Source organism: Mesoplodon bidens, assembly GCF_964165515.1.
Source record: "Mesoplodon bidens genome assembly, chromosome: 5".
In the NCBI taxonomy this organism is placed as follows: Eukaryota; Metazoa; Chordata; class Mammalia; order Artiodactyla; family Ziphiidae; genus Mesoplodon; species Mesoplodon bidens.
Window position 1 is genome coordinate 95,819,058 of NC_138161.1, and position 21,904 is coordinate 95,840,961.

The 21,904-nt window shown below is 42.7% G+C and overlaps 1 protein-coding gene across 3 annotated transcripts in view; it reads left to right on the plus strand.

Annotated features, from left to right (window-relative positions):
* Positions 1-21,904, plus strand: part of USP13 (ubiquitin specific peptidase 13) — a 128,105-nt gene that overhangs the window by 43,053 nt on the left and 63,148 nt on the right. For all 3 annotated transcript variants that reach the window (XM_081234770.1, XM_081234771.1, XM_081234772.1), the window contains exons 4-7: positions 4,256-4,377; positions 9,697-9,839; positions 11,551-11,735; positions 21,110-21,204. In XM_081234770.1, coding sequence (XP_081090896.1) covers positions 4,256-4,377; positions 9,697-9,839; positions 11,551-11,735; positions 21,110-21,204 — 545 coding nt within the window. The remainder of the gene's footprint in view (positions 1-4,255; positions 4,378-9,696; positions 9,840-11,550; positions 11,736-21,109; positions 21,205-21,904) is intronic.

A 21,904-nucleotide genomic window follows, 5' to 3' on the forward strand; every position in this document is an offset into this window, starting at 1 on the left:
TATGTTCTGTACATTAAAGCTACAAATGTGTGTAGTTGTGTAAAGACCTGCTAATAAATTTAATTAAAAATACCATATCTTTGGTATGTCATAAAAGTGTTAAATGTAAATTGATGACTAATAAGGACCTGCTGTATAAAAAAATAAATAAAATATGGGCTTCCCTGGTGGCGCAGTGGTTGAGAGTCCACCTGCCGACGCGGGGGACGCGGGTTTGTGCCCCGGTCCGGGGGGATCCCACGTGCCGCGGAGCGGCTGGGCCCGTGAGCCATGGCCGCTGGGCCTGCGCGTCCGGGGCCTGTGCTCCGCAACGGGAGAGGCCACGACAGTGAGAGGCCCGCATACCGCAAAATAAAATAAAATAAAATAAAAATTAAAAAAAAAAAAAAATAAATAAATAAATAAATAAATAAAATAAAATTCAAAAATTCAAAAAAAAGTGTTAAATGTTCACATTTTTATTGACTCCCCTACCGGCCCCCCCAACTTTCACAGACAGGAGTAAATGCATCAGTTCTTCCATGTCTGCAGACTGGGATGTTGAAGAGCTACTGCTAAACCTCAGAGAGCTTACATTCCACATTTTTGTCTTTAGCCTTGGCATTCATACTTGATGAAGAACAGGTTGAAAACAGAACATCTGTGGAAAGTTCCAGGAATGGGCCTGTTCAGAAAACTCATCTGTGCTTATAATTACCAGAAGTTTCAAGTAAACTCTATTTTTCTGTTTCCAACTGAAGTAGGTCATTAAGAACAGGGTCTGTGCTCAAGGAGCTGCCTCCGTACCTTCTCGTGAGGGCGAGCGGTTGGTCAGATTTCACGGCACTGGTGCAGCAGACTGCTCACCTCCAGCACATGAGTTAACACCAATACAGTCAGGCCGAGAGCACTCTGAGCCGGGCTTCACTGCCCTAGTTTGATTTAGGGATCCTTTCCTCCGCTGTGCTGCTTCATAGTTACGTCTTGGAATGGCTGTGGTCCCAGCCACTTCTCTCAAGTATCTGAGCAGATCAGTAAGTAGAGTTAAAGAAGAGGTATTTAAAAAAAATTTTTTTTACCTTTGAAAAAGGTCCCATCCAGGTATTGCCAGTTAATAGTCTCCGTGGAAAGTAGCTGCTGGGAGAGGTTGGGGGTGCTCGTTCTGCTGGTCCCTAGGCTATGGTAACTCTGTAGTTTCCTCAACTAGATGTTTTGGGATGGTGAGACTCTAATTAGAGAAATTTGGAAATTGTAGATTTACATTTAGGATTGTGGGGTTATATATAGAGGCAGGAGAAACCTTAGCTTTGTCCCTTAGATTCAGAGTGTAGGTTACCTCTGCTGACTTTTCCCTAAATTGGATTAAGGTTTTTGGGAAAGATCATGGTCCCCTTCCATCCCAGTGAATTAAGAATAAAAATAAAAGTAAACTATAAGTGTAAGGAAGCCTAACAAAGCTCTGCCTTTTTGCATGACAGTAGTCTTGCTTTTTTAAACACACATCAGTTACCAATTAAAAAAATCAAAACCTGTAACAGCCCTTTGGATGTTCTTGCTTTGCTGTTGTCCTTAAACACACTGGTATTCTTAACTTCCTAAAGTCTCCTTTCCCAGATGTTTACTGAGTGTGTGGTGTGTGCTGGGCCTTGTGTGGAGTCTAGGGATTTAGAAGGTGAATAAAACCCACTTCCTGCGCTTAGAGCTTACAGTCTAGAAGCATTTGAAGTTCATATCTTCTCCACACTCAGATCACATAGAAAATCCCCCATGATATCTGGTCCTCCTGAAACTGACTTCAGGATTGCTTTGGAGCTGGGCAACCAAAGGGAAGGGAGGTCACTTGTGCTTTTGTTAGTTGTCAGGAGCATAGAGAAGAGATGACAGTGATGGCGAGGGTGATGGTAGGGGTGATGGCAGCTGCCTGTGGAGCCCCTAACACCTACCAGATCCTAACTAGGTACCTTAAAACCTTATCTTCTTTAATCCTCTCAACAATCTTAAGGGGTAGACAATATTATCCATAGCTTACTCATGAGGAAAATGAACTTGGAAAGAACTTGCCCAGGCTTCCGTAGCTGGTCAATGTCAGGGTGGGATTTTTTTTTTTTGGCCTTAGTTTATCATTGTTTTTGGCCAGGTAAGATTTGAATTAGCATTAAGTGCAGATGTTTTCTCTGGAAAAAAAGACATTTAGATAATGTGTTATATGAGCTGACTGTGTACACAAAACCAAACAATTTATACTTTGGTTACTTAAAATCATTATATACAATATAATAGAGAAAAATTTAAGAATAAAGTTCATCCATTCATTCTTTTCTTTTTTTTTCTTTCTTTTGGCTGTGCTCTACTGCTTGTGGGATCTTAGTTCCCTGACTAGGGATTGAACCCACGCCCTTGGCAGTGAAAGTGTGGAGTCCTAACCACTGGACCACCATGGAATTCCCCATTCATTATTTTCATTTGTTCAGATTTCCTTCGAATTTTTGTCTATGAACATAACTACTACAAAGTTGTCTTTTCAGTGAAGGTGAATTTTGTATTTTTAGCATTAACATGGCATAAACATTTCCATGTTTCTACATAGTCTAAAAAAATATCATTTAAGTAATATTCTAGTGGGTTCAACACCATTCCTTTTTTTTTTTTTTAAATATTTGGCTGCGCCGGGTCTCAGTTGCGGCATGCAGGGTTTTTAGTCGTGGCATTCGAACTCTTGGTTGTGGCGTGTGGGATCTAGTTCCCTGACCAGGGATCAAACCTGGGCCCCTGCATTGGGAGTGTGGAGTCTTAGACACTAGACCACCAGGGAAGTCCCAACATCATTCTCATTGAACACTTAGGTTCTAATTTTTAAAAATTACAGGTACTGGGGGCATTCAGATTTTTATAACATAGAATGTCTGTCTTTGAGTCATTTTCTTTACATAAATGCCTGTAGTTACTTCTTAAACTCTTAGACTCTTCTTTAACATTGCTTTTTGTCAAAATAACCTCTTATGGCTAACAATGTTGTTTGTTTATTTTGGCATTTCTGATTCTTATTATTTAGAGTCTTTTATCAAAATGTGTAGACTGCATTTTAGCTGTATCTCATTTTCCACTTAAAACTGCTCTCCCCTTGAGAATTTAAGAGCAGAACTGTACATAAAAAGATTGCAGGTTGAGGTATACAACAAGGTAGTAACAGAATCTAGATCCTTTGGTTCTCAGCTGGCTGCCTCATCTAGTAAAATAACTTTCTCCTGTTTATAGAGCCCATATTTGTGTACCTGTTTGTGTGTGGGTTTGTGTGTGTGTGTGTGTGTGTGTGAGAGAGAGAGAGAGAGAGTAGAAGATGGCTTGAGAGCTGTTTGTCACCATAGTTCCAAATGTCTAAATATACAAACATGATCTGGCATTCTGGTATCCATGTGAATGCAAGGCTGAAATGTCCATGTAAATATTGTGACAGGACATTTCCTTGAGCCTTTGCCTAACCTTTCCCAGAGATGAGCCAAGTAAAGAGGTGATGACTTGATAGATAACAGGCCAGACTTTCTTACTGAAAATTTTCTACCGCCTGAGGACAACAAGACCACTTATATTATGGGGTTTCCCCCTCTGGCTTACTAGGCAGTATTTCTACAACTCTTAGCAGGGAGGGAGAGGATGGGGGAGATAGAGACAGAGGGAGGGAAATTGAGATTTTATTTTAAAATAATTGTTACCATTTATTGACAACCTGTTATGTGTCAGGTCTCTTGTTTACAATTTCTTATTTATTCTCCTTATAAACTGTGTGAGATAAGTGTTATCTCCATTCTACAAATGAGGCCTGTGACTTGCGCAAAGAAACATTAAACTTTGGACCCGGAGTTGAACCTAGGTTTATCTATTCTCAAACCCATGTACTTTCTCTTGTTGTGTTGTAAGAAACATTCCAACCCATTCTTGTGAAATCAAGAGTCAGGTACCCAACAAATCATAATGACCAGGCTATTCCTTTAAACATCTCTAAGAATTGAACACCTAGCACAAATGTCTATTTTAACTGTAAAGCCTTATGATATGACTTAGTCTTCTTTATACATCTGTCCCTTGAAGATAAGTGTGTATAACTTAGGGAGGATGGAAGGCCTCCTCTTCCTGGCTTGGGGCAGATGGATGGCTGAATTGTAAATGCCGCGCCCTTGGTTTGTCAGCCCTGTGGATACCTGGCTTTCCCAGTGAGTGCTGCCTTGGTGTGGAATATTCTTTCTTCACTTCTTGTTCTTTGTTTTTGTTTTCTCCTCAGATCTAGATACTGATGACGATTTAAATAGCGACGATTATGAATATGAAGATGAAGCCAAACTTGTTATATTCCCAGACCACTATGAAATAGCACTACCAAATATTGAGGAGTTACCAGCCCTGGTCAGTGAGTGTGCACGGCTGCTAGCTAGATGCGCGTGACTCTCTGTGTCAGGTGTGTGTGCGTGTGCAGTGTGTGTGCGCTGGGCGGTGGGGAGGGCGCGGTGAATGAGAGAGGAGGGGAGGAAGGAGCAGGAACAGAAGCAGTTTGCTTCTCCTCCATGAAGAGGGCCTCGCAGGTTCCCTTTCAGTGACACTGGGCCATATACCCTCCGCTGCCTGTTACTTCCAGTGCTGTTTGGGCTTCACTGCTCACTGGCCGGCCTGCTCCAGGTGGGCTGGCTTCTTCCCACCTGTGAATCACAGTCTGGTGCTTAGATTTTCAAATTGTGCCCCCGAGATGTGCAGGGACTGCTGGAGAGGGGTTGCCTTCTGGTCAGAGGGACGCCTAAAATTTTTATCTCTTCTGCATGTTGGCCTTCCAGGTAAAATTTTGTTTGGGAAACATAAAAGATTTCCACTGAGAAACAACAGCAACACGATTATGAAAATAACCCAATATTTACAAATCACAGGTCTCCAGGAGCTCTGTGATAATGTGTTCCTTTGAGGATGAAGACTGCTTTCTAGGTTTTAGAATTTAGGTTTCGTGGTGAGTTCTTTTCCCTTTCCTTCCCTTCTTTTTTGTGGAGCAACTTTTATCTTCCTGAACAACTTAAGGCTGGTGACGATGGTGTAAGGAAGTCAGGCTCCGTTTTACTTTGATTCTCGAATCCTGTGGGGACCCAGACCATTTTCCTGCTCTTCCCTCATTTCCTGTATTGTCTCCGCTGCTCCATCCTTTCCTATGTTCCCTTTCCTTTCTTTTCCTCTTTTTTACTTGGTTGCATCCTGACTTCTCAGAGCCTGGCTGCAGATAGCAGAGTTAGACATTCCAGTTCATTTTTTCCCGTTCTCAAGCTTTGCTAGAACCAAAGCCAGGTCTTTAGGTCCCTGATTCTTTCAGATGCTGTGTGACTCTGTCTACAGTCCCCTGCTCATGTGCCCCTGCCAAGAGGGGACATTTGTGCTTGGGATTCCCATGTCATTAGGGACCAGTTGCCACCATTCAGCCTCTTTTGCCTCTGATCTACTTTATACCTAAACATAAGACCATAGAAGTGAAAAATTTGTGTATTAAGCTATCATAGCTCTTTCCTCTAATTATTTGATATAGCATATCTTTTTTAGTACCAAATGCATATGTTTTAGCAATGTGTACAGAATTAAATTACCTCTGCTTTCTCCAATTCCCTGTGTCACTCATGTGGCTGTGATCAAGGACAAAATATATGATGGACAAAATGGTCTTACCCTGTGCCATTACTTGATATTATATACTAAAGCTTATATCTGTATACAACTGACAGTTCTCACTGCCCTTGTTTAATATAACTCTTGAGTCTGCTGTCAAAAAAGAAGAAGCACATTGTGAATGAATGTCATGAGAAATGATTTTTCTCTCACTCCCTTATGAAGAAAAAGTCGTTATGTGAGAAAAGTTAATGAGAGCCTTTAAGTACTTTTCATTTTTCCTATATTTAGAATATAATCCTAAGTGTGAACACTTTTATAGAAAAGTGAAGTGTCATAGAAATCCATATCCAGCAATATATATTATAATTTTTAATAGAGTCTTTTAGAATTAAGAAATACTTTAAGAATTAAAAAAAAGAGAGAATTGTTTGGAAGTTGAGGCGGGGAGATAGAAGGAAAAGCCTGATTTGTCTGATGGTAACTGGTAAGATTTATCTATATAACAGATGCTAGTTACTATAATTTCTTTTCATGCTTTTGCTACATTTTTGGTGTTTGATAATTCTCTTTTTCAGCTTTTAAATAACAAAAATTATTGAACTCACCCAACCAGGTGACTCTTCATCATCTCTTGAGTTTCTCAGCACAAAAAAAAGAAATCAGTTTCAAATAGGTACTCTGTAGATTCTACCAGAAAGTTAAACTACCTCTTAGTGTTATAGGGGTCACAGAGACATAGTGTTTGGGACTCTCAGGAACTCAGGCCTTGGTGTGCTTGTAATTGGTTAGCAACTAGCTCCCTGTGGGCAAAGCCCTGCATTGTAATGTTTGCTGATTTCCATGGTGTAAATACTCCCATTTTAGGCTAACATGTCACCGAATGCAGTGTTGGGAAGAAATGTGTAGTAGGACACCCTCCCATAGAGTTTCCACCGTTCGCATAATGTGGATGTAAGTGACCTCAAGAGCATATAGATTAGTTATTAAGATAGCGTAACACAACTAGGAAGTGAAGAGTTTAGAATATTTGTTACCTTTTAAAAATATATTTAATTGTGAGCTAATAGAATTTAATTTTTAATAATGGCTGTGTTTAACAACCCTCTTGTAGAATTTCTTAAAATTTAACAAGTCTGTAAGCCAGTTTGAGCCAATTCCAGAACACCCCTGTACTTGAGATAATTCACGGTATAATTATAGGATAGTGGATCCTGACCTTCATCTATGATCCATAAAAAGGGCCTCTAAGTGATTTTAGGTGGTATTCTGAAAACACTAGGTCAGTGTTTTATAACGTCCTAGATGATTAAGGAAATTTTGTTGAGTGTCACCAGGAAGGATATTCAAAGAAAAGAGAGAATATTATATTCTTATTATTATCACTGTGCATTGCAAACTAGAACACTTAAAAAAGACCTAATAGGGAGGAGAAGATTCAGAGGACAGGGAAGGGATCGAGGTAGTCAGTGAAACAACAAAGAGGTTGTAACAGACCAGACTGAAAAGATTAGGATGTGTAGCCAGAAGTGCTAAGGCAGCATGGCCCAAACCCATAAAATCAGGAAGGGGCTCATGGTGAACTCAGCCTTGTTTTCTAGGGGCATTACTGGAAGGGCGTGGGAGATGAATTTTGATAATTGAAAGGAAAGGCTACTTAAATAACATTTCTTGTGGGAGATGAATGGGAATATATATATATATTTTTCGTGGTACGCGGGCCTCTCACTGCTGTGGCCTCTCCCGTTATGGAGCACAGGCTCTGGACGCGCAGGCTCAGCGGCCATGGCTCACGGGCCCAGCCGCTCCGTGGCATGTGGGATCCTCCCGGACCGGAGCACGAAGCTGTGTCCCCTGCATCGGCAGGCGAACTCTCAACCACTGCGCCACCAGGGAAGCCCGAATGGGAATATTTTTAAAAAGGTTTAGAGAAGGGTAAGATAGGGGAAGGGGGAATTAAGAGGTACAAACTACTAGGTATAAAATAAATAAAATACAAGGATATAATGTACAGCACAGAGAATACAACCAATATTTTATAATAACTCTAAATGGAGTATAAGCTATACAAATATCAGATTACTATGTTGTACACCTGAAACTAATATAACATTGTAAATCAAGTAACAAACTTCTATCAAATAGACACCTCCCCCCCGAAAAAAGAGGTTTAAATACATTTATGAATGCCTGATTAAGCTGTAATGGAGTATAAGGTTTTTGAGGGCAGGGACCTTTTCCTTTTCCTGACTGTGGGTAGCCCAGTGTAGTCAATTGGTAGTGTTTAGTTTAACCTTGGAGAGTTTTAAGCTGGAGAAGGATGGGATCTAATGTTCACAGCAGATCACTGGCTGCCAGGCAGAGAAGAGGAAGCAAGAGTGGGAGAAAGGAGATGGTAAGGAGGCTGCTGTGTGGCCATTCGGGTGAGCTGGGACGATGGCTGAACAAGGATGGGTATGGCTGAAATCAAGAAGAGGTAGACTGCAAATAGATTTTGGATGTAGGACTGATAGGAATTGCTCAGGGCCTGGGTGGGGGTGGGAGTGGGATGGCAGCTGAGGGAACTTCCTCCATTGTCTCTTTTATTTTCCTTGTTGCTTATTTTATTTTATTGCAGTATAGTTGCTTTACAATGTTCTGTTAGTTTCTGCTGTACAGCAAAGTGAATCAGTTATACATGTATATATATATACACTCTTTTTTAGATTTCCTTCTCATTTAGGTCACCACAGAGCATGTTTTTTAATCCATTCTGGGGTCCGTTGTCAGTGCTACCCAGAGGAAAATATTCTGTATGAAGTTCAGCTAATTGTACAGGATGCTAGTGATGTAGAATACAGATTTTTGTTAAAAATTGTTTTTCAAACAATTCAATGGCTTTTATTATATTCAGAGTTGGGCATCCGTCACCACTATCTCATTTCCCTCTAGTCTCTGGCAATCACTAATGTACTTTCTGTCTCTGTGGATTTGCCTTTTCTGGACATTCCATACAAAAGGAATCATACAATACATGGTTCTTTGTGGGTGGCTTTTTTTTTACTTAACATATATTTTCAAGATCCATCCATGTTGTAGCATGTATCACTACTTCATTCCTTTTTATTGCTGAATAACATTTCATTGTATCAAAATACAATACTTTATCCATTTATCATTAATGGGCATTTGGGTCATTTCTACTTTTGGCTGTTATAAATAATGCTTCTATGAACATTTATATATAAGTTTTTGCGTGGATACGTGTTTCTATTTATCTTGGGTGTATACCTAGGACTGGAATTGCTGGGTCCTATGGTAACTCTGTTTAACCATTTGAGGACCTGCCAAATTATTTTCCAAAGTGGCTGCACCATTTTACATTCTCATCAGAATATGTTTTTAAAGAGAGTTAGAAATAGCTTATAGCATTAAGCACGTAGCGAATGTGGCGAGAGGCATATATCCAGAATCAGTGGGGTTTGGGAGAAAGCAGAGAGTCCACCCTCCCCTGTAGTCAGTTAGTGCCAAGCCAGACATCGCAGATTTGCTCATGATGTGGGCTGATCTGACACAGAGACATCCAGGCATGTCCCCATCCAGTGTCACATTTGCACTAGATTAAGAAATGGAGCCATGCCGCTTGCATTTCATTCAAGTGCTCTTGACCACATATCATTGTGTGATGAGTTGAGGATGTTGGTTGGGTGTATATTTGTTAAGAGTAAAACACACCACTTAGGTAAATCCTAGGCATTCCTGTTGCTAATTTCACCCTTGTAAGTTGTTCACCTTATACTTTTCACTCCACTTGCTAAGAGATAACAATTGTTAAATCTGACTCTTATGCTTGGGTTTACAAACTGGATTTGGTTCTTTGCTATCTTGTGTCATTGTTACTATTGCAAACTCCAGGCCAGGATAAAACCTAGCTAGACCCAGGGTGAATGTGCTGGGGTCAGGAAACTAGCATCTTGCTCTCGTGGTAACTGAGCTATTTGAGTTTTCTTGAATTAAGCTGTATTTATTAATAAACTTTAAAATTCATTTTATAGAAGTTGCTGTTCTCTCAAGCTGTTTTAATATATCACATCTGTATTTGTCTTACAGGTAACAATTGCTTGTGATGCAGTTCTCAGCTCAAAATCTCCATACAGAAAGCAGGACCCAGATACGTGGGAAAATGAATTGCCGGTGTCCAAGTATGCAAATAACCTCACCCAGTTAGACAACGGAGTCAGGATTCCTCCAAGGTGAGGGTCAGATAGCAAAATGGAACTTTTCCCCCCAAAACAGGCCAAAGGAATATTTATTTTTCTACCTCTTCACTGAATTAGCAATTATATATTTTCTTATCAGATGCCTTTTATCAAAAATAAGCTTGGGACTTCCCTGGTGACACAGTGGTTAAGAATCTGCCTGCCAACGCAGGGGTCACAGGTTTGAGCCCCGGTCCGGGAAGATCCCACATGCCGTGGAGCAACTAAGCTCGTGTGTCACAGCTACTGAGCATGTGCTCTAGAGCCCTCAAGCCACAACTGCTGAAGCCCGCGTGCCTAGAGCCCCTGCTCCGCAACAAGAGAAGCCACTGTGATGAGAAGCCCACGCACCTCAATGAAGAGTAGCCCCTGCTTGCTGCAACTAGAGGAAGCCCGCACACAGCAATGAGGACCTAACACAGCCAAAATTAATTAATTAATTAATTAAAAAATTAATTAATTAAAAAACTCAAAACTTCTCTCTAGAATTATCTCTACATTTGTAGTACACGCTGACCATGGCCAGCCCCTGCCCTGGAGCCCATCCCCACCCTAAGGCCTCCAGTTGTGAGCACCTGCAGCTTCTCTGCCTGCCCGAGCCAGGTAGGCCAGTGCACCGGACAGTCAGAAAAGCTGCAGAGCCGTGCTCCCTCCTGTGCTCCTGGAACAGCCCTCAGCCAGTGACTGTGGAGTGGAGGGATGAACACCCTAGATCCCTACGCTCAGGTGGGGTAACTCTCCTGGAGTTCCCCAGCTGGACCGAGCCCCAGTGGCCCATGGGGTCATCTGCTTGTTCACAGTCCCTGCACTGGCTTCCTGCCCTTTCAGTCTCTCTTCCCTCACTCCCCTAGGGTGCTTCCTGGGATAGCCTTCCAAACGAGCTGTTTGCATTCAAATCTTTGTCTCAGAGTCTGCTTCTGGGGCACCCAACTTACAAAGACGGACAATAGTCTTTGGTTGTCACATTTTGGCTGGAATGCTCTTTAGGCTCCTTTTGCACCTCCTGTAATCAGATGCCAGTGTGTTTCCAGAGGCAGGTGCTGGAGGGAAAGAGCAGGTAGATTAGGAATGTGTCCCTTCTGGTTGAACCCTGACTGTACTGCATTCCTGTTCTGTGTGGTCTTAGGGAAGGCATGGTACCTCGGGGCTTTTTCTCCCTTTGATGGTGGGGATGGTAATAATGCTGAAGAGTGTATATTAGAATTAAATGATAAAACTTCTGTAAAGCCCCTGGCACCTACCTGACATTCAACCTTCAGTTAAGTTGTTTTCCTTTCTACTTAATTTAGATTGTCAGTGTAGTAGAGTTTTGTTTAAACCAGTCTTACTGCTTGTGGCTAATGCTTTGGAACTTCAGATGTTTATACACATGGGATCTTTAATGTTTTAAGCTTACTCAGGCTCCACAGTCTCTCATGTAAGGAATTTTAAGGAAATGACCTTCCCTCCTACCCTCAGGTTCTGTGTCTTTTCTAAAGTAAAAGAACCATCTCGAAGGAGCTGGGAGGAGCTGGCCCCCATTTGGGAGGCAGGCAGGTTACTGAGTAGCCCTGCTGCTCTGGAATGGATCTCTGTTAGTCCGCTGACGGTCTCCTGTGACTGCCCCAACTGCCCCCAGCTTGAGACACTCCGTTTTCTTAGATGTTAATTTTCTAATCACGCCCTGTACTCTGGCTGTGCTAACTGCTGTCTGATGATTTTACAGTGGTTGGAAGTGTGCCAGGTGTGACCTGCGAGAAAACCTCTGGTTGAATCTGACCGACGGCTCTGTGCTGTGTGGGAAGTGGTTCTTTGACAGCTCCGGGGGCAACGGGCATGCGCTGGAGCATTACAGAGACCTGGGCTACCCTCTAGCTGTGAAACTGGGAACCATCACTCCTGACGGGGCAGGTGAGTGTGCCTTTACCAACTTGGGAACTTACAGTGGCTCCCTCTTAGATTTAACCAGTGCCTTAATCTCTGGGGTTGGAGTGCATAACCTCTGGACTCAGCCCAGGTTCGAATCCTCATTCTGCGTCTTGTTAGCTGTGAGATCTTGGGTGAGTTTTCAAATCCTTCTAAGCTCAGGTTCCTCATCTTGAGGATAATCACAGTACCTCCCTCATAGGTTTGTTAAGGTGCATAAGCATTTAGCCCAGTGCACACCGTAAGGTCATGATAAAGGTTTGCTGCTTTTGTTAGTATCTTTCTGAATATCTCTTGGCTAAGAGGACAGATGCAGGAACCCGGACTTGTGAAGTGAGTGTGCATAATCAAACCCACCATTAGAATAGTAGGGGCAAGGCCTAGAATTCATTATGGGGATTAGTATCATTTTAGGTACAAATGGATTCATTATGGAGAAGATGGATTTTAAAGATACTGTGTGTTCAGAGCCCCTGACATCAGCAGGCAGTGACGGTGTCCAGTGCAGCAAAGGGTTAGAAGTCGTTCCTACTTGTACTGTCAGCTTCAGAACTGTTCTTCTTCGTGCTCTCACACTGTATGTTAGCTTTTGGCTATGTTTGTACAGTTAATTCCTTCTATCATTTGGTGAGGGAAAAGGGAAATTACATCAGGGTTAATAATGAGAAACTTAAATACTGAGCAGTGGCCATAAGAACCCATCATCTCAGCATCACTGAAAACACTTATGAAACACAGACCTGCACCCACACCCAGGTCAGTTTCTCCATCTGTGCAGGTTTTAATCTTTATCTCTTCTTTAAGGTAAGATGATTTTTTTAGGAAAAATATAAAGACATTTGGCTTTTCTTCTCTGTTATCTTTCTCTGACTGAATTAGCCAGCTTCAAAGTTAATTAGTGAGGATGTTTTCACTGAATGTGGTACACTCTTTGTCATCCATGCCCTCTCCATCAAACTAGTTTCATTTATCTATTTTATAATTGAGGGCTGGCAGTTAGGTCATGTCAAGATTCTTTTGATTCACCTTTTGGGTAAACTTCCAAAGTTTAGTGGACTTCTTTTAACTCATTAGAGAAAAGTAGCTGCAAGAGTCTCAGGTGCTGGTGCCAGACATTTCCCCCTCAAATAAATAAACCGCTACACAGCCAGGTTGAATCCTAAGCCTTCCAGGATCTGAAGAGGAAATTCAGGACATGCAGTTGGATTCAGGGTTACAGCAAAGTGCTTACAGGTCATTGCTCTGTTGAATGACTGCTGTATATGGTAACCATCATTGTTCTTGTAAGGTCTATAAAGAGAAAGAAGAGTTTGTAATGTAGGCATTCTATTGGGTACAATTGGGATAATTCAGATGTTTCTACTTTTAGTGCTATCTTATGCTGAGCCTTTTTTAAAAATTGGAGTACAGTTGATTTACATACAGTGTTGTGTTAGTTTCAGGTATACAGCAAAATGATTCACTTATACATATGTATATTCTTTTTCAGATCCTTTTCTATTATAGGTTATTACAAGATATTGAATATAGTTCCCTGTGCTATATAGTATGTTCTTGTTGTTTATCTATTTTATATATAGTAGTGTGTATCTGTTAATCCCAAACTTCTAAATTATCCCCCTCCCTATTTTCCCTTTGGTCACCATAAGTTTGTTTTCTATGTCTATGAGTCTGTTTCTGTTTTGAAAATAAGTTCATTTGTATCATCTTTTTAGATTCCTCCTATAAGTGATGTCATATGATATTTGTCTTTCTCTGACTTACTTCACATAGTATGATAATCTCTAGATCAATCCATGTTACTGCAAATGGCAATATTTTATTCTTTTTCATGGCTGAGTAATATTATGTAGCGTTTGATAAGACCAGTTATCAGAAGTTCAGCTCTCAGAACATCCTGTTCAAGACAACAATTATTTGTATATGGGGATTTGTTCTAAAATTTTGCTTGAGCTATGTCTTTTTCATCTTTAAGTTCCAAACAAAATCTTATGCATGTAGGCATGGATACTTTGATTAAATGAACCAGCTGGTCTATACGTACTTAAATAATTATATTCTATTTAAATGTATGCTAGTAGTAAAGTCAAGGATTAATTCTATTCTCTATGCATATATATTTTTTAAAAATATTTATTTATTTATTTATTTTTGGCTGTGTCGGATCTTAGTTGTAGCATGTGGGATCTTTCCTCATGGTGTGTGGGCTTCTCTCTAGTTGTGGTGCACAGGCTCCAGAGCGCATGGGCTCAGTAGTTCTGGTGCGTGGGCTCAGTAGTTGTGGCTCGTGGACTCAGTAGTTGTGGTGCGCAAATTACTCTTCATGTAATTGAGAGTATTTGAATAAATACTCTTTTTTCAACCATGGAAAGCATAAAACACTGGCAAAAGCAATGTAGACTGTGCACCTGCGATGAGGGTTCTTAAACTCACTTAGCTGAGGCAATGTTCACTTTTTTTTTAATGACTATTTTTTTAAATTTTTTTTTTAAATTATTTTTTTGGCTGTGTTGGGTCTTTGTTGCTGTGCGTGGGCTTTCTCTAGTTGTGGCGAGTGGGAGCTACTCTTCGTTGCAGTATGCGGGCTTCTCATCATGGTGGCTTCTTTCGTTGCGGAGCATGGGCTCTAGGCGTGCGGGCTTCAGTAGTTGCAGTGCATGGGTTCAGTAGTTGTGGCTCATGGGCTTAGTTGCTCCGTGGCATGTGGGATCTTCCCGGACCAGGGCTCGAACCAGTGTCCCCTGCATTGGCAGGCGGATTCTTAACCACTGCTCCACCAGGGAAGCCAATGTTCACTTTTTGACAATAGATCAGGATTTGATTCCGGCTTATCTTGTGCAGAGTTGGTTTTAATGCAAATAATTATTTTCAGTCTAATTATCATTACATATTAGTTTATGGGATGCATCAATTCTATTTTCATTTCTTTTAAATCTGTTTAATAGATTGCTAGTTGTAGCTTATTGTTTATTTAAAAGCCAAATAAGTTAATGAAAAAATGTATGAAGTTTCCATAAATGTCTGATGATGGGCCTTGTGGATGTTGAGGCCCAGGAGGGCAGGGTGCCCTCTGTCTGGGGTGGGGTGGCCCCCTCCTGATGATGGTACCACTGGTGACGGTCCATTTTCCATACTTGCTAGGCTCACTGAGGCTAATTCAACTCACAAGAGACAAAGTGTTAAAGTCGGGGTGTTTAGTTTTTAGTTTCTAGTGAGAACCACAACCACCTGTAAGTGGGTTGTTTATGTCAACTCGACCAGTACGTTCCCTCCCTGTGGGAAGCTGAATTATATTTAGAATATTGCTTAGTGAACATGGAATCCAAACAGGTTGTGAACTCAGATATTTAATGGTCGTGTGATCCAATTGTCCTGGTTTCCTTCTCCCCAGTAAGGACATACCTGCTCAGTGAGAAACTCCTACTCATCTTGAGGTCTCAGCCTAGAATTAATTCTTCCAGGAAGCCTTGATCCCTCCAGGCTAAGCCATTGTGGTGGCTGGGTAATAAAAGTGGGTCCCATATCGAATTCCACTCTGGGTTCCATGGGTACAGCAGCAAACAAAATAAGAAACAGATCACCATACAAGCAAACAAAAAGCTTTCCTCTGTGGGAGGAGACATTCGTTTGGCAGAGCAAGGTTGAGGTTCTTGGTGGGAAAGGAATGAAGAGGGTTGGAGGCAAGAGAAGGTGTGTTTTTCTTTCATCATAGAAATTAATTTACCTAAGAAGAATCCTCAAAGCCTTGGTGATTACAGGAGAGTCTTCCTGTAATGCGCATGGCAGCAGTGAAATTGCCTATCCCACTGGCCCCTGCACCAGCTCAGCAGCATCTGAAGGTGATTTTTTTTTTTTTCTGTTTTCCATCCTTTATTGAAAGGTCCCACATCCTCAGGGACCCCAGGCAAACCAGACGCCAGACAGGTCCCCCAAATATAGCAGGAGGCCTGAAAGGGGAGAGGAATGACTTATGATCCCACCACACCTCCCTGGAAACAGAAACCCACCACAGACGGACAGACAGACAGGGCCAGGAGGGGGGAGACCTTACCTCCCTCTAGGTTCTCTCCCCTTTGCCTCCACTTGAAAAGAAAGTCAAACACCGACTACGCGGCACCCCAGCCCCCCACGCATCCTAGCAGCGTTTGTGCCCCCCCACCCCCACCCCCCGCAAGGGGCAGCGCCGAGGCAGCTTCCCGTCGCTCTCCTTGACTTCGGTTCGCTCCTGGCAGCTCCGTGCCCTCTTCCTCCCTCAGCCTCCGGCTCAGTTACCCCTACATCTTCTATCACCTACTCGGACCTTCTCTCTGGTCTCTAGGGCCTCCTGCCCCAGGGCTTCTGGGGAAGCAGCATCTCCTCCCAGCGAGGGGCTCCGCCAGGCCCTCTCTGCCCAAGATGCGGGGCTCACACGGCCTCTCCACTCTCCTTGAGGTCAGGGGCTGAGCGCTGCTGTCTCAGCCGCGGGGGCCGTAGTGTATGGGGGGTAGCGAGGCCCTGGGGGCCTCTGGGCTGGGTATGGTTGGGGCTGCTGGGGATAATAGTTGTGCTTTCTGGGCTGGAAGTGCTGGGGTTCGGGCTGTGCAGAACCCCCTCCCCGGGATCGGCCCCCTCCGTCCAGGGAATTCCTGCGGGGACGGTGGGACCTGCGGGGACTTGGGGGCCTGCGGGCAGGGGTGGCCGGAGAGGGGGTGAGCTCCTGGGGGGCGGGGGTGGCGCTGGGGACTTCCCGGCCCCCGCCCCCTGCCAGGACTCGCGGTGCTGGGGGTTGCTCTTGAAGGGGAAGCGTAACTTGCAGTCTTGAGGGGGCATGAATCGGTCGGGGGGGGGGGTCTGCACAGCCCCCTGCCCCGGCCCCTGGAGCCCTGCAGTCCTTGCAGCCGCAGCTGCTCATGCTTGAGCCAGCGAAGGCGCCCCCGACGGAAGATGGGGTCCTCCTCCATCAGCCTCGACGCCCGCTACCAGCTTGACAGGGGTGGCGAGGAGGGCCACGCGGGAGGTGCTCGGTCACGGGGGGCTTCCTGCTCCGCTGCCTCAGACCCTTGGGGCTGGGCCCACGTGGCCTCACCGGCTTCTTCATTCTCATCCTCGTGATCCTGGGTCAGGGGGATGACCCTCTCCACGCGAAGCATGCGGTCCCTCAGGGCCTGCAGCTCGCGGTCCTTGCTGCTGTTCTGCAGCTTCACCTCCTGCAGGATCCCCGTCAGCTTGTCGATGTGAGCCCGGAGGTCCTCCACCTCTGCGCCACGGGCTCCCTCCTCACTGCTGCCTGAAGGTGATTTTTCTTCTTTGGTCATCTTCACCCCTGACCTGGGTATCAGCTCAAGGATTTGGATCAAGGCATTGACTACTTCATTTTAGTTTTGACCTGGTTTGTGCCCCTCTGTGTGCCTCTGTGCTGCTCCACTGTGGCACTTTTCATGAGATCCTGTTGCTGTGTCTAATGGTGGTCACCTGGGACGGCAGGGCCTGAGCGCCACGTTTGTTGTTTACCATTCTGTCTCATCTAGCATAGCCCCTCACACATAGTAGGTGCTCAGTAAATATTTGTGTTGTAAACAGATGGAGGAAGACAGACACACCGATAAAGTTTTCTCCTCTGATTTACCTTTTTTTCTTTTTCTTCTTTTTTTCTATTTTATGGACATCTTTTTCCTCTTAATTGTTTTCCTTTCCTGACCACAGTCTAGGTTCTGTCTGGCCTGGCAGTTATACTGTCTAAGGTGATGGTATATACCTCTGCCCTCATTCATTTTGTGTTTGGGTTTCTAGATTAATAGCTGGAGCATTCTCTTGTTTCTGTTCTTTTCCTGTCTGTGGCAGATGCTCTATAGGCATGCAAATATAAACTCATGGTGGAGAGATGCAGTTTGGGTGAATGGATCATACATACTCTGGAGAGATCCTTTCCTCTCTGGCTTGTGACTTGGTGTTTGACCAAGAGTTCTGGGTTGTTTTTTTTTTTTTTCCCCCATTTGAGCTGTGATGGATGATAGAGCAGTGAAGCCAGCTTCTCTGGTTTCTTTAATCTTTCTAAACACCAGATCTTATTGAGGTACATCTCTACCTCTCTCTCCTTCTGCTTTCCTGTGTGGGTATCTGAGGGCAGAATTTGGACTTCTGCCATTTTCTGGGGCTTAGGAAAGAGAGCCCAAAGTCACATGAGTAAACCATAGCCAAGAAGACACCTGTTGAGGTCCTTTATACTAAACCAGCATTCTTATAAGACTATTTGAAATAATAAAGTTTAAACTTGTGAGGACAGGGACCCTACTTGTCTTATTTAATATTAAATCCTCAGTATCTGTATATATTTGGTGTTCAGTAAGTATTTGTTGAATACAGCAAATGAATCAATAAATGAATGAATGAGTGAGCGAGTGAATCCCTGTGGGTGAACAAGGATGACCAGTGGTACACTAGTCCTAATAGTATACCACCATATAGAAACATTTTAATCTTTGGCAATTACTTATAAAGCATTATTTTCAATCAAAATATAATAAATTTGGGAAAAAAAGAAAAGCAAAAAACCAAAAAGAAACTTTCCCATTCAGAGAAAAGAAATTATTACCATTTTTATGTAAATTCCTCACAGATTCTCAGTCTTTAAGTCTTAGTCTTAGACTTAGACTCAGTCTCAGTCTCCATTTCTATCTTCTAACCTTTTCCTTAGTTTTGGAACTTAATGCACATACTGTTTTCTAACATGCTTATCACATCCATGAGTTATTCATTCTTAAACCTTTTCTTTTATCTTTTCCCTTCTGCGGGTCTCTCCATGCTCTCCATGGCTTAATTTGTCATTTAACTTAAATGAAACAATGACTGGTTTCCTTCTAAAGTAAACGTAGTTACTCATGAAACTCTGCTTGGACTATTCCTAGGAGGATCTTTCTGTGAGCTTCCTAACTGTGTGTCTTGGCTCCAAGCTTTTAAGTCAAGGAAGGGGTCAGCAGGGTAATACTTGTCAGGCAATGCTTACTTGCTACAATAGTTTCTGAGCTAAGACTTGACTTTGCTAAGCAGAAGTTGGAAATAAAGTGAATTTCCCAATGAAAAATGCGTAAGGATTTGCAGCCCCTGAGTCTATTTCAAATTTTTTTTCTATGACTACATGTCATTTTTAAATTCTTCATGATTGCCAAGTTTAAGGATCACAGTTCATTTTTAGATTTCTTGTGTGTTACTCACTAAACTGTTTTTGTTATTGGTGTAAGAAGTAACTGTTGTGTCTGACCAAATCATGTTATATTTTGGGAGCAGTTAATGACTGGAGATAGGAAATGTTAATTTCTCATTAGGCTGGAGCCTAATGGCTTAAGAACCATAGAGTTCTATGTGATTTTCACTTATTTCAAAATTCTAGACCCATGCCAATGGTGCATTTCTAGCAATCTTATTATTTTCTCTTGGAGCTCTGATAATTAGAGGCTTAGAGGCTTAAAGTCTTAAGTCTTCAAAACTATCTCACTAGTTAATAATAACCAAAGATAAGTGCCTGGGGAGTGTCATTTTCACCTCAGCCAATATTTGAGTGGTATTTTGGTGTCATGTGTCACAGATTAAAAATATTGTTGATGTATTTGTTTTAAGTTATTAGTTCAAAGATTTTTTTTTTGTATTTAAACATTTTGGAAATTTTTTCTTAATTGGGCTGGGGATTTTGTCTTTTGTTTTTGCTTTTGAGAGCACTGAATTATATTTAAAAAAGGAATATTGATGAAGGCTGCTATTCACAAGTTAAAATGGGCCCCTAAAGGAAGAGGAATAGAAGAGAAAGCTATACAATGTTTAATTTATTAATAATAGAAAGAGTGGCTTTTTGGGGGTGGCAGTGAGTCTCTGTGTATCTGGGTTTGGGTCAGAGGGTCACCATTGTTTCTATATATATTACTTTTTGTTCTACTCCTGGTATTGTTCCAAAGAGCAAGAAACTCCTTGAACAATCTATCTTTTACTGTCCTAAAGAATAATATCTTTATATCTATTTTCAGAGTTTGTTTTTCAAATTTAGAAGTGAAGAAGTTGTGGTTTTTGACTCTCTGTTCCTGTTAAGGGCCTAGGATGGTGCTTCACTGAGCCTCTTGGTCTCCTGAGAGATCTGAGGAAATAGTCTAGTGCAGAGGAAAAAGGACTGGGCCGGGAGTCAGAATACCTGGGTTCTGGGCCATGTGTGGGGTTTGAGGCAAATGATTTAACTTTTCTAACCCTCATTTCCTGACCTGCAAAATAGGCCTGAAAATGTTTCCCTCTCCTGCATTGCACTGCCCTATGATGACAGATAAGGCAGCAGTTTGGATAGCTTTTGAAAACGCTAGGCAGTGCTTCTCAGACTTTGCTGTGCACGTGGAGATCTTGTTAAAATGCAGATTCTCATTCAGTAGGTTTGGGGTTGGGCCCGAGATTCTGCATTTCTCACAAGCTCCCAGGTAATGCTGCTGCTTTGAATCATACCGCAAGAAGCCAGGTGCGGTCTAAAGCCTTATGTTGTCAAGAGGGATATTGAGGGTCCTGAGGAGAGAACCCTCCCCTGCCACCCCCAAACACACAGCTTCCCAACACCGGTGTGCCGTGAGTGGGTTACGGACGAGGCCAACATGCTGATCCCTCAGGTCCTGGGGCGGGTGGAGCCTCCTGAGTTACCCCACTGTGCTAAATACATCATCATCTTCTTCTGTGTGCTGTAGGGTGGACGCATTTGGGAAGCACAGTAGTCTTCACAGATCCCTCACCAGCTCTGTGCGGTGTGGACACTGAAGTAGGGAAGAGGGGATGAGGGGGCAGGTGGAGGTGGAGGGTCATGAGGTGGTAGGTCTGGGACTACCAGAGACACTATAGAGGGTTCCACAGGCAGAATTTTGTTTTGTCCTGGACCTCACACTGCGGTCCAGCCATTCGGCAGCCCCGAGGGCCTGTGTGTTCTCTGTTCCTCACAGGTTCTCCCTGCGTGGGCAGACGGCATGGCTGTTTCATCCATCACCCTTCCCTCCTCCCGAACTTATATCTATGCCACTGGCGGGTTCGGGTTAGAACAATCCGTGTTAGGCATTTGTATTTGTCTAATTTTAAATTATTTTAATTTTAGACACTGTTCTTTTTTTCTTGTTTCAGCAACCTTTTTAAAATTACTTTCTGAAATGTCAAAAGAATTGATATTATGGGTATATTTACAAAAATACCTATTTATTATGCTTATTTTTTATCATCTGTCTTCCCCCCAGTTGAAACTCACAAGAGATTTTTGTTTTGTTCATTGCTATGTCCCAAGCCCAGGGCATAGTAGGAGCTCAGTAACTATGTGTTGATTATTGAATGACTTGATTACAGATCGCAGTGCTTATTTTCTCTTCACCTTCTAGATGTTTATTCTTTCCAAGAAGAGGAACCTGTTTTGGATCCTCATTTGGCCAAGCACTTAGCGCATTTTGGAATTGATATGCTTCATATGCATGGGGTAAGAAAGGTCTCCTTTTGTCTCTATTCCCACTTTGCGGGGAAACTGTTTGGTTTATTTATATATTCCTATCACACAGATCTTCATTTTATAGGTTTTAGGTTTTAATGTTTGCATTTACTTCTTGAACTTAATTAGCATTTTCTTTTGGTTATCAGCTTATATTTTTTATTTTTATTTTATAGTGAAAATGGCACCTCATCCAGTACCATTTTGTTTTAGTTGGAGTTTACTTGCAAAATTTCTGTCTCCTTTGATGGAGAGTTGCGTGAATCACTCTTTGTTCACTAAACGGAGAAGGTACAGGGAGATGACCTTTAAAATAATCTGTGACCAACATCACTTTAATTGATTACAGGAAGGGAAGCAGAGCTCCTGGGGCAGGGGTGGAAAGAATAAGCCAACAGATTATTGTTGATGGAAACGCTTTGCCTCATTTCGTATTGTGTTTTCAGGCTGGTATCGTGACTGTGTAATATTTGTCCCTATGAGGAGCTGGTTAACTGTGCGTGTTTTGCTTTAGCCCATGTCATCTCCCTCTCCTCATGTTCTCCTCTCTAATTCCTCTTTCTCACTCATGTCACTTTTTTTTTTTTTTTTTTTTTTTTGCGGTACACGGGCCTCTCACTGCTGTGGCCTCTCCCATTGCGGAGCACAGGCTCTGGACACGCAGGCTCAGCGGTCATGGCTCATGGGCCCA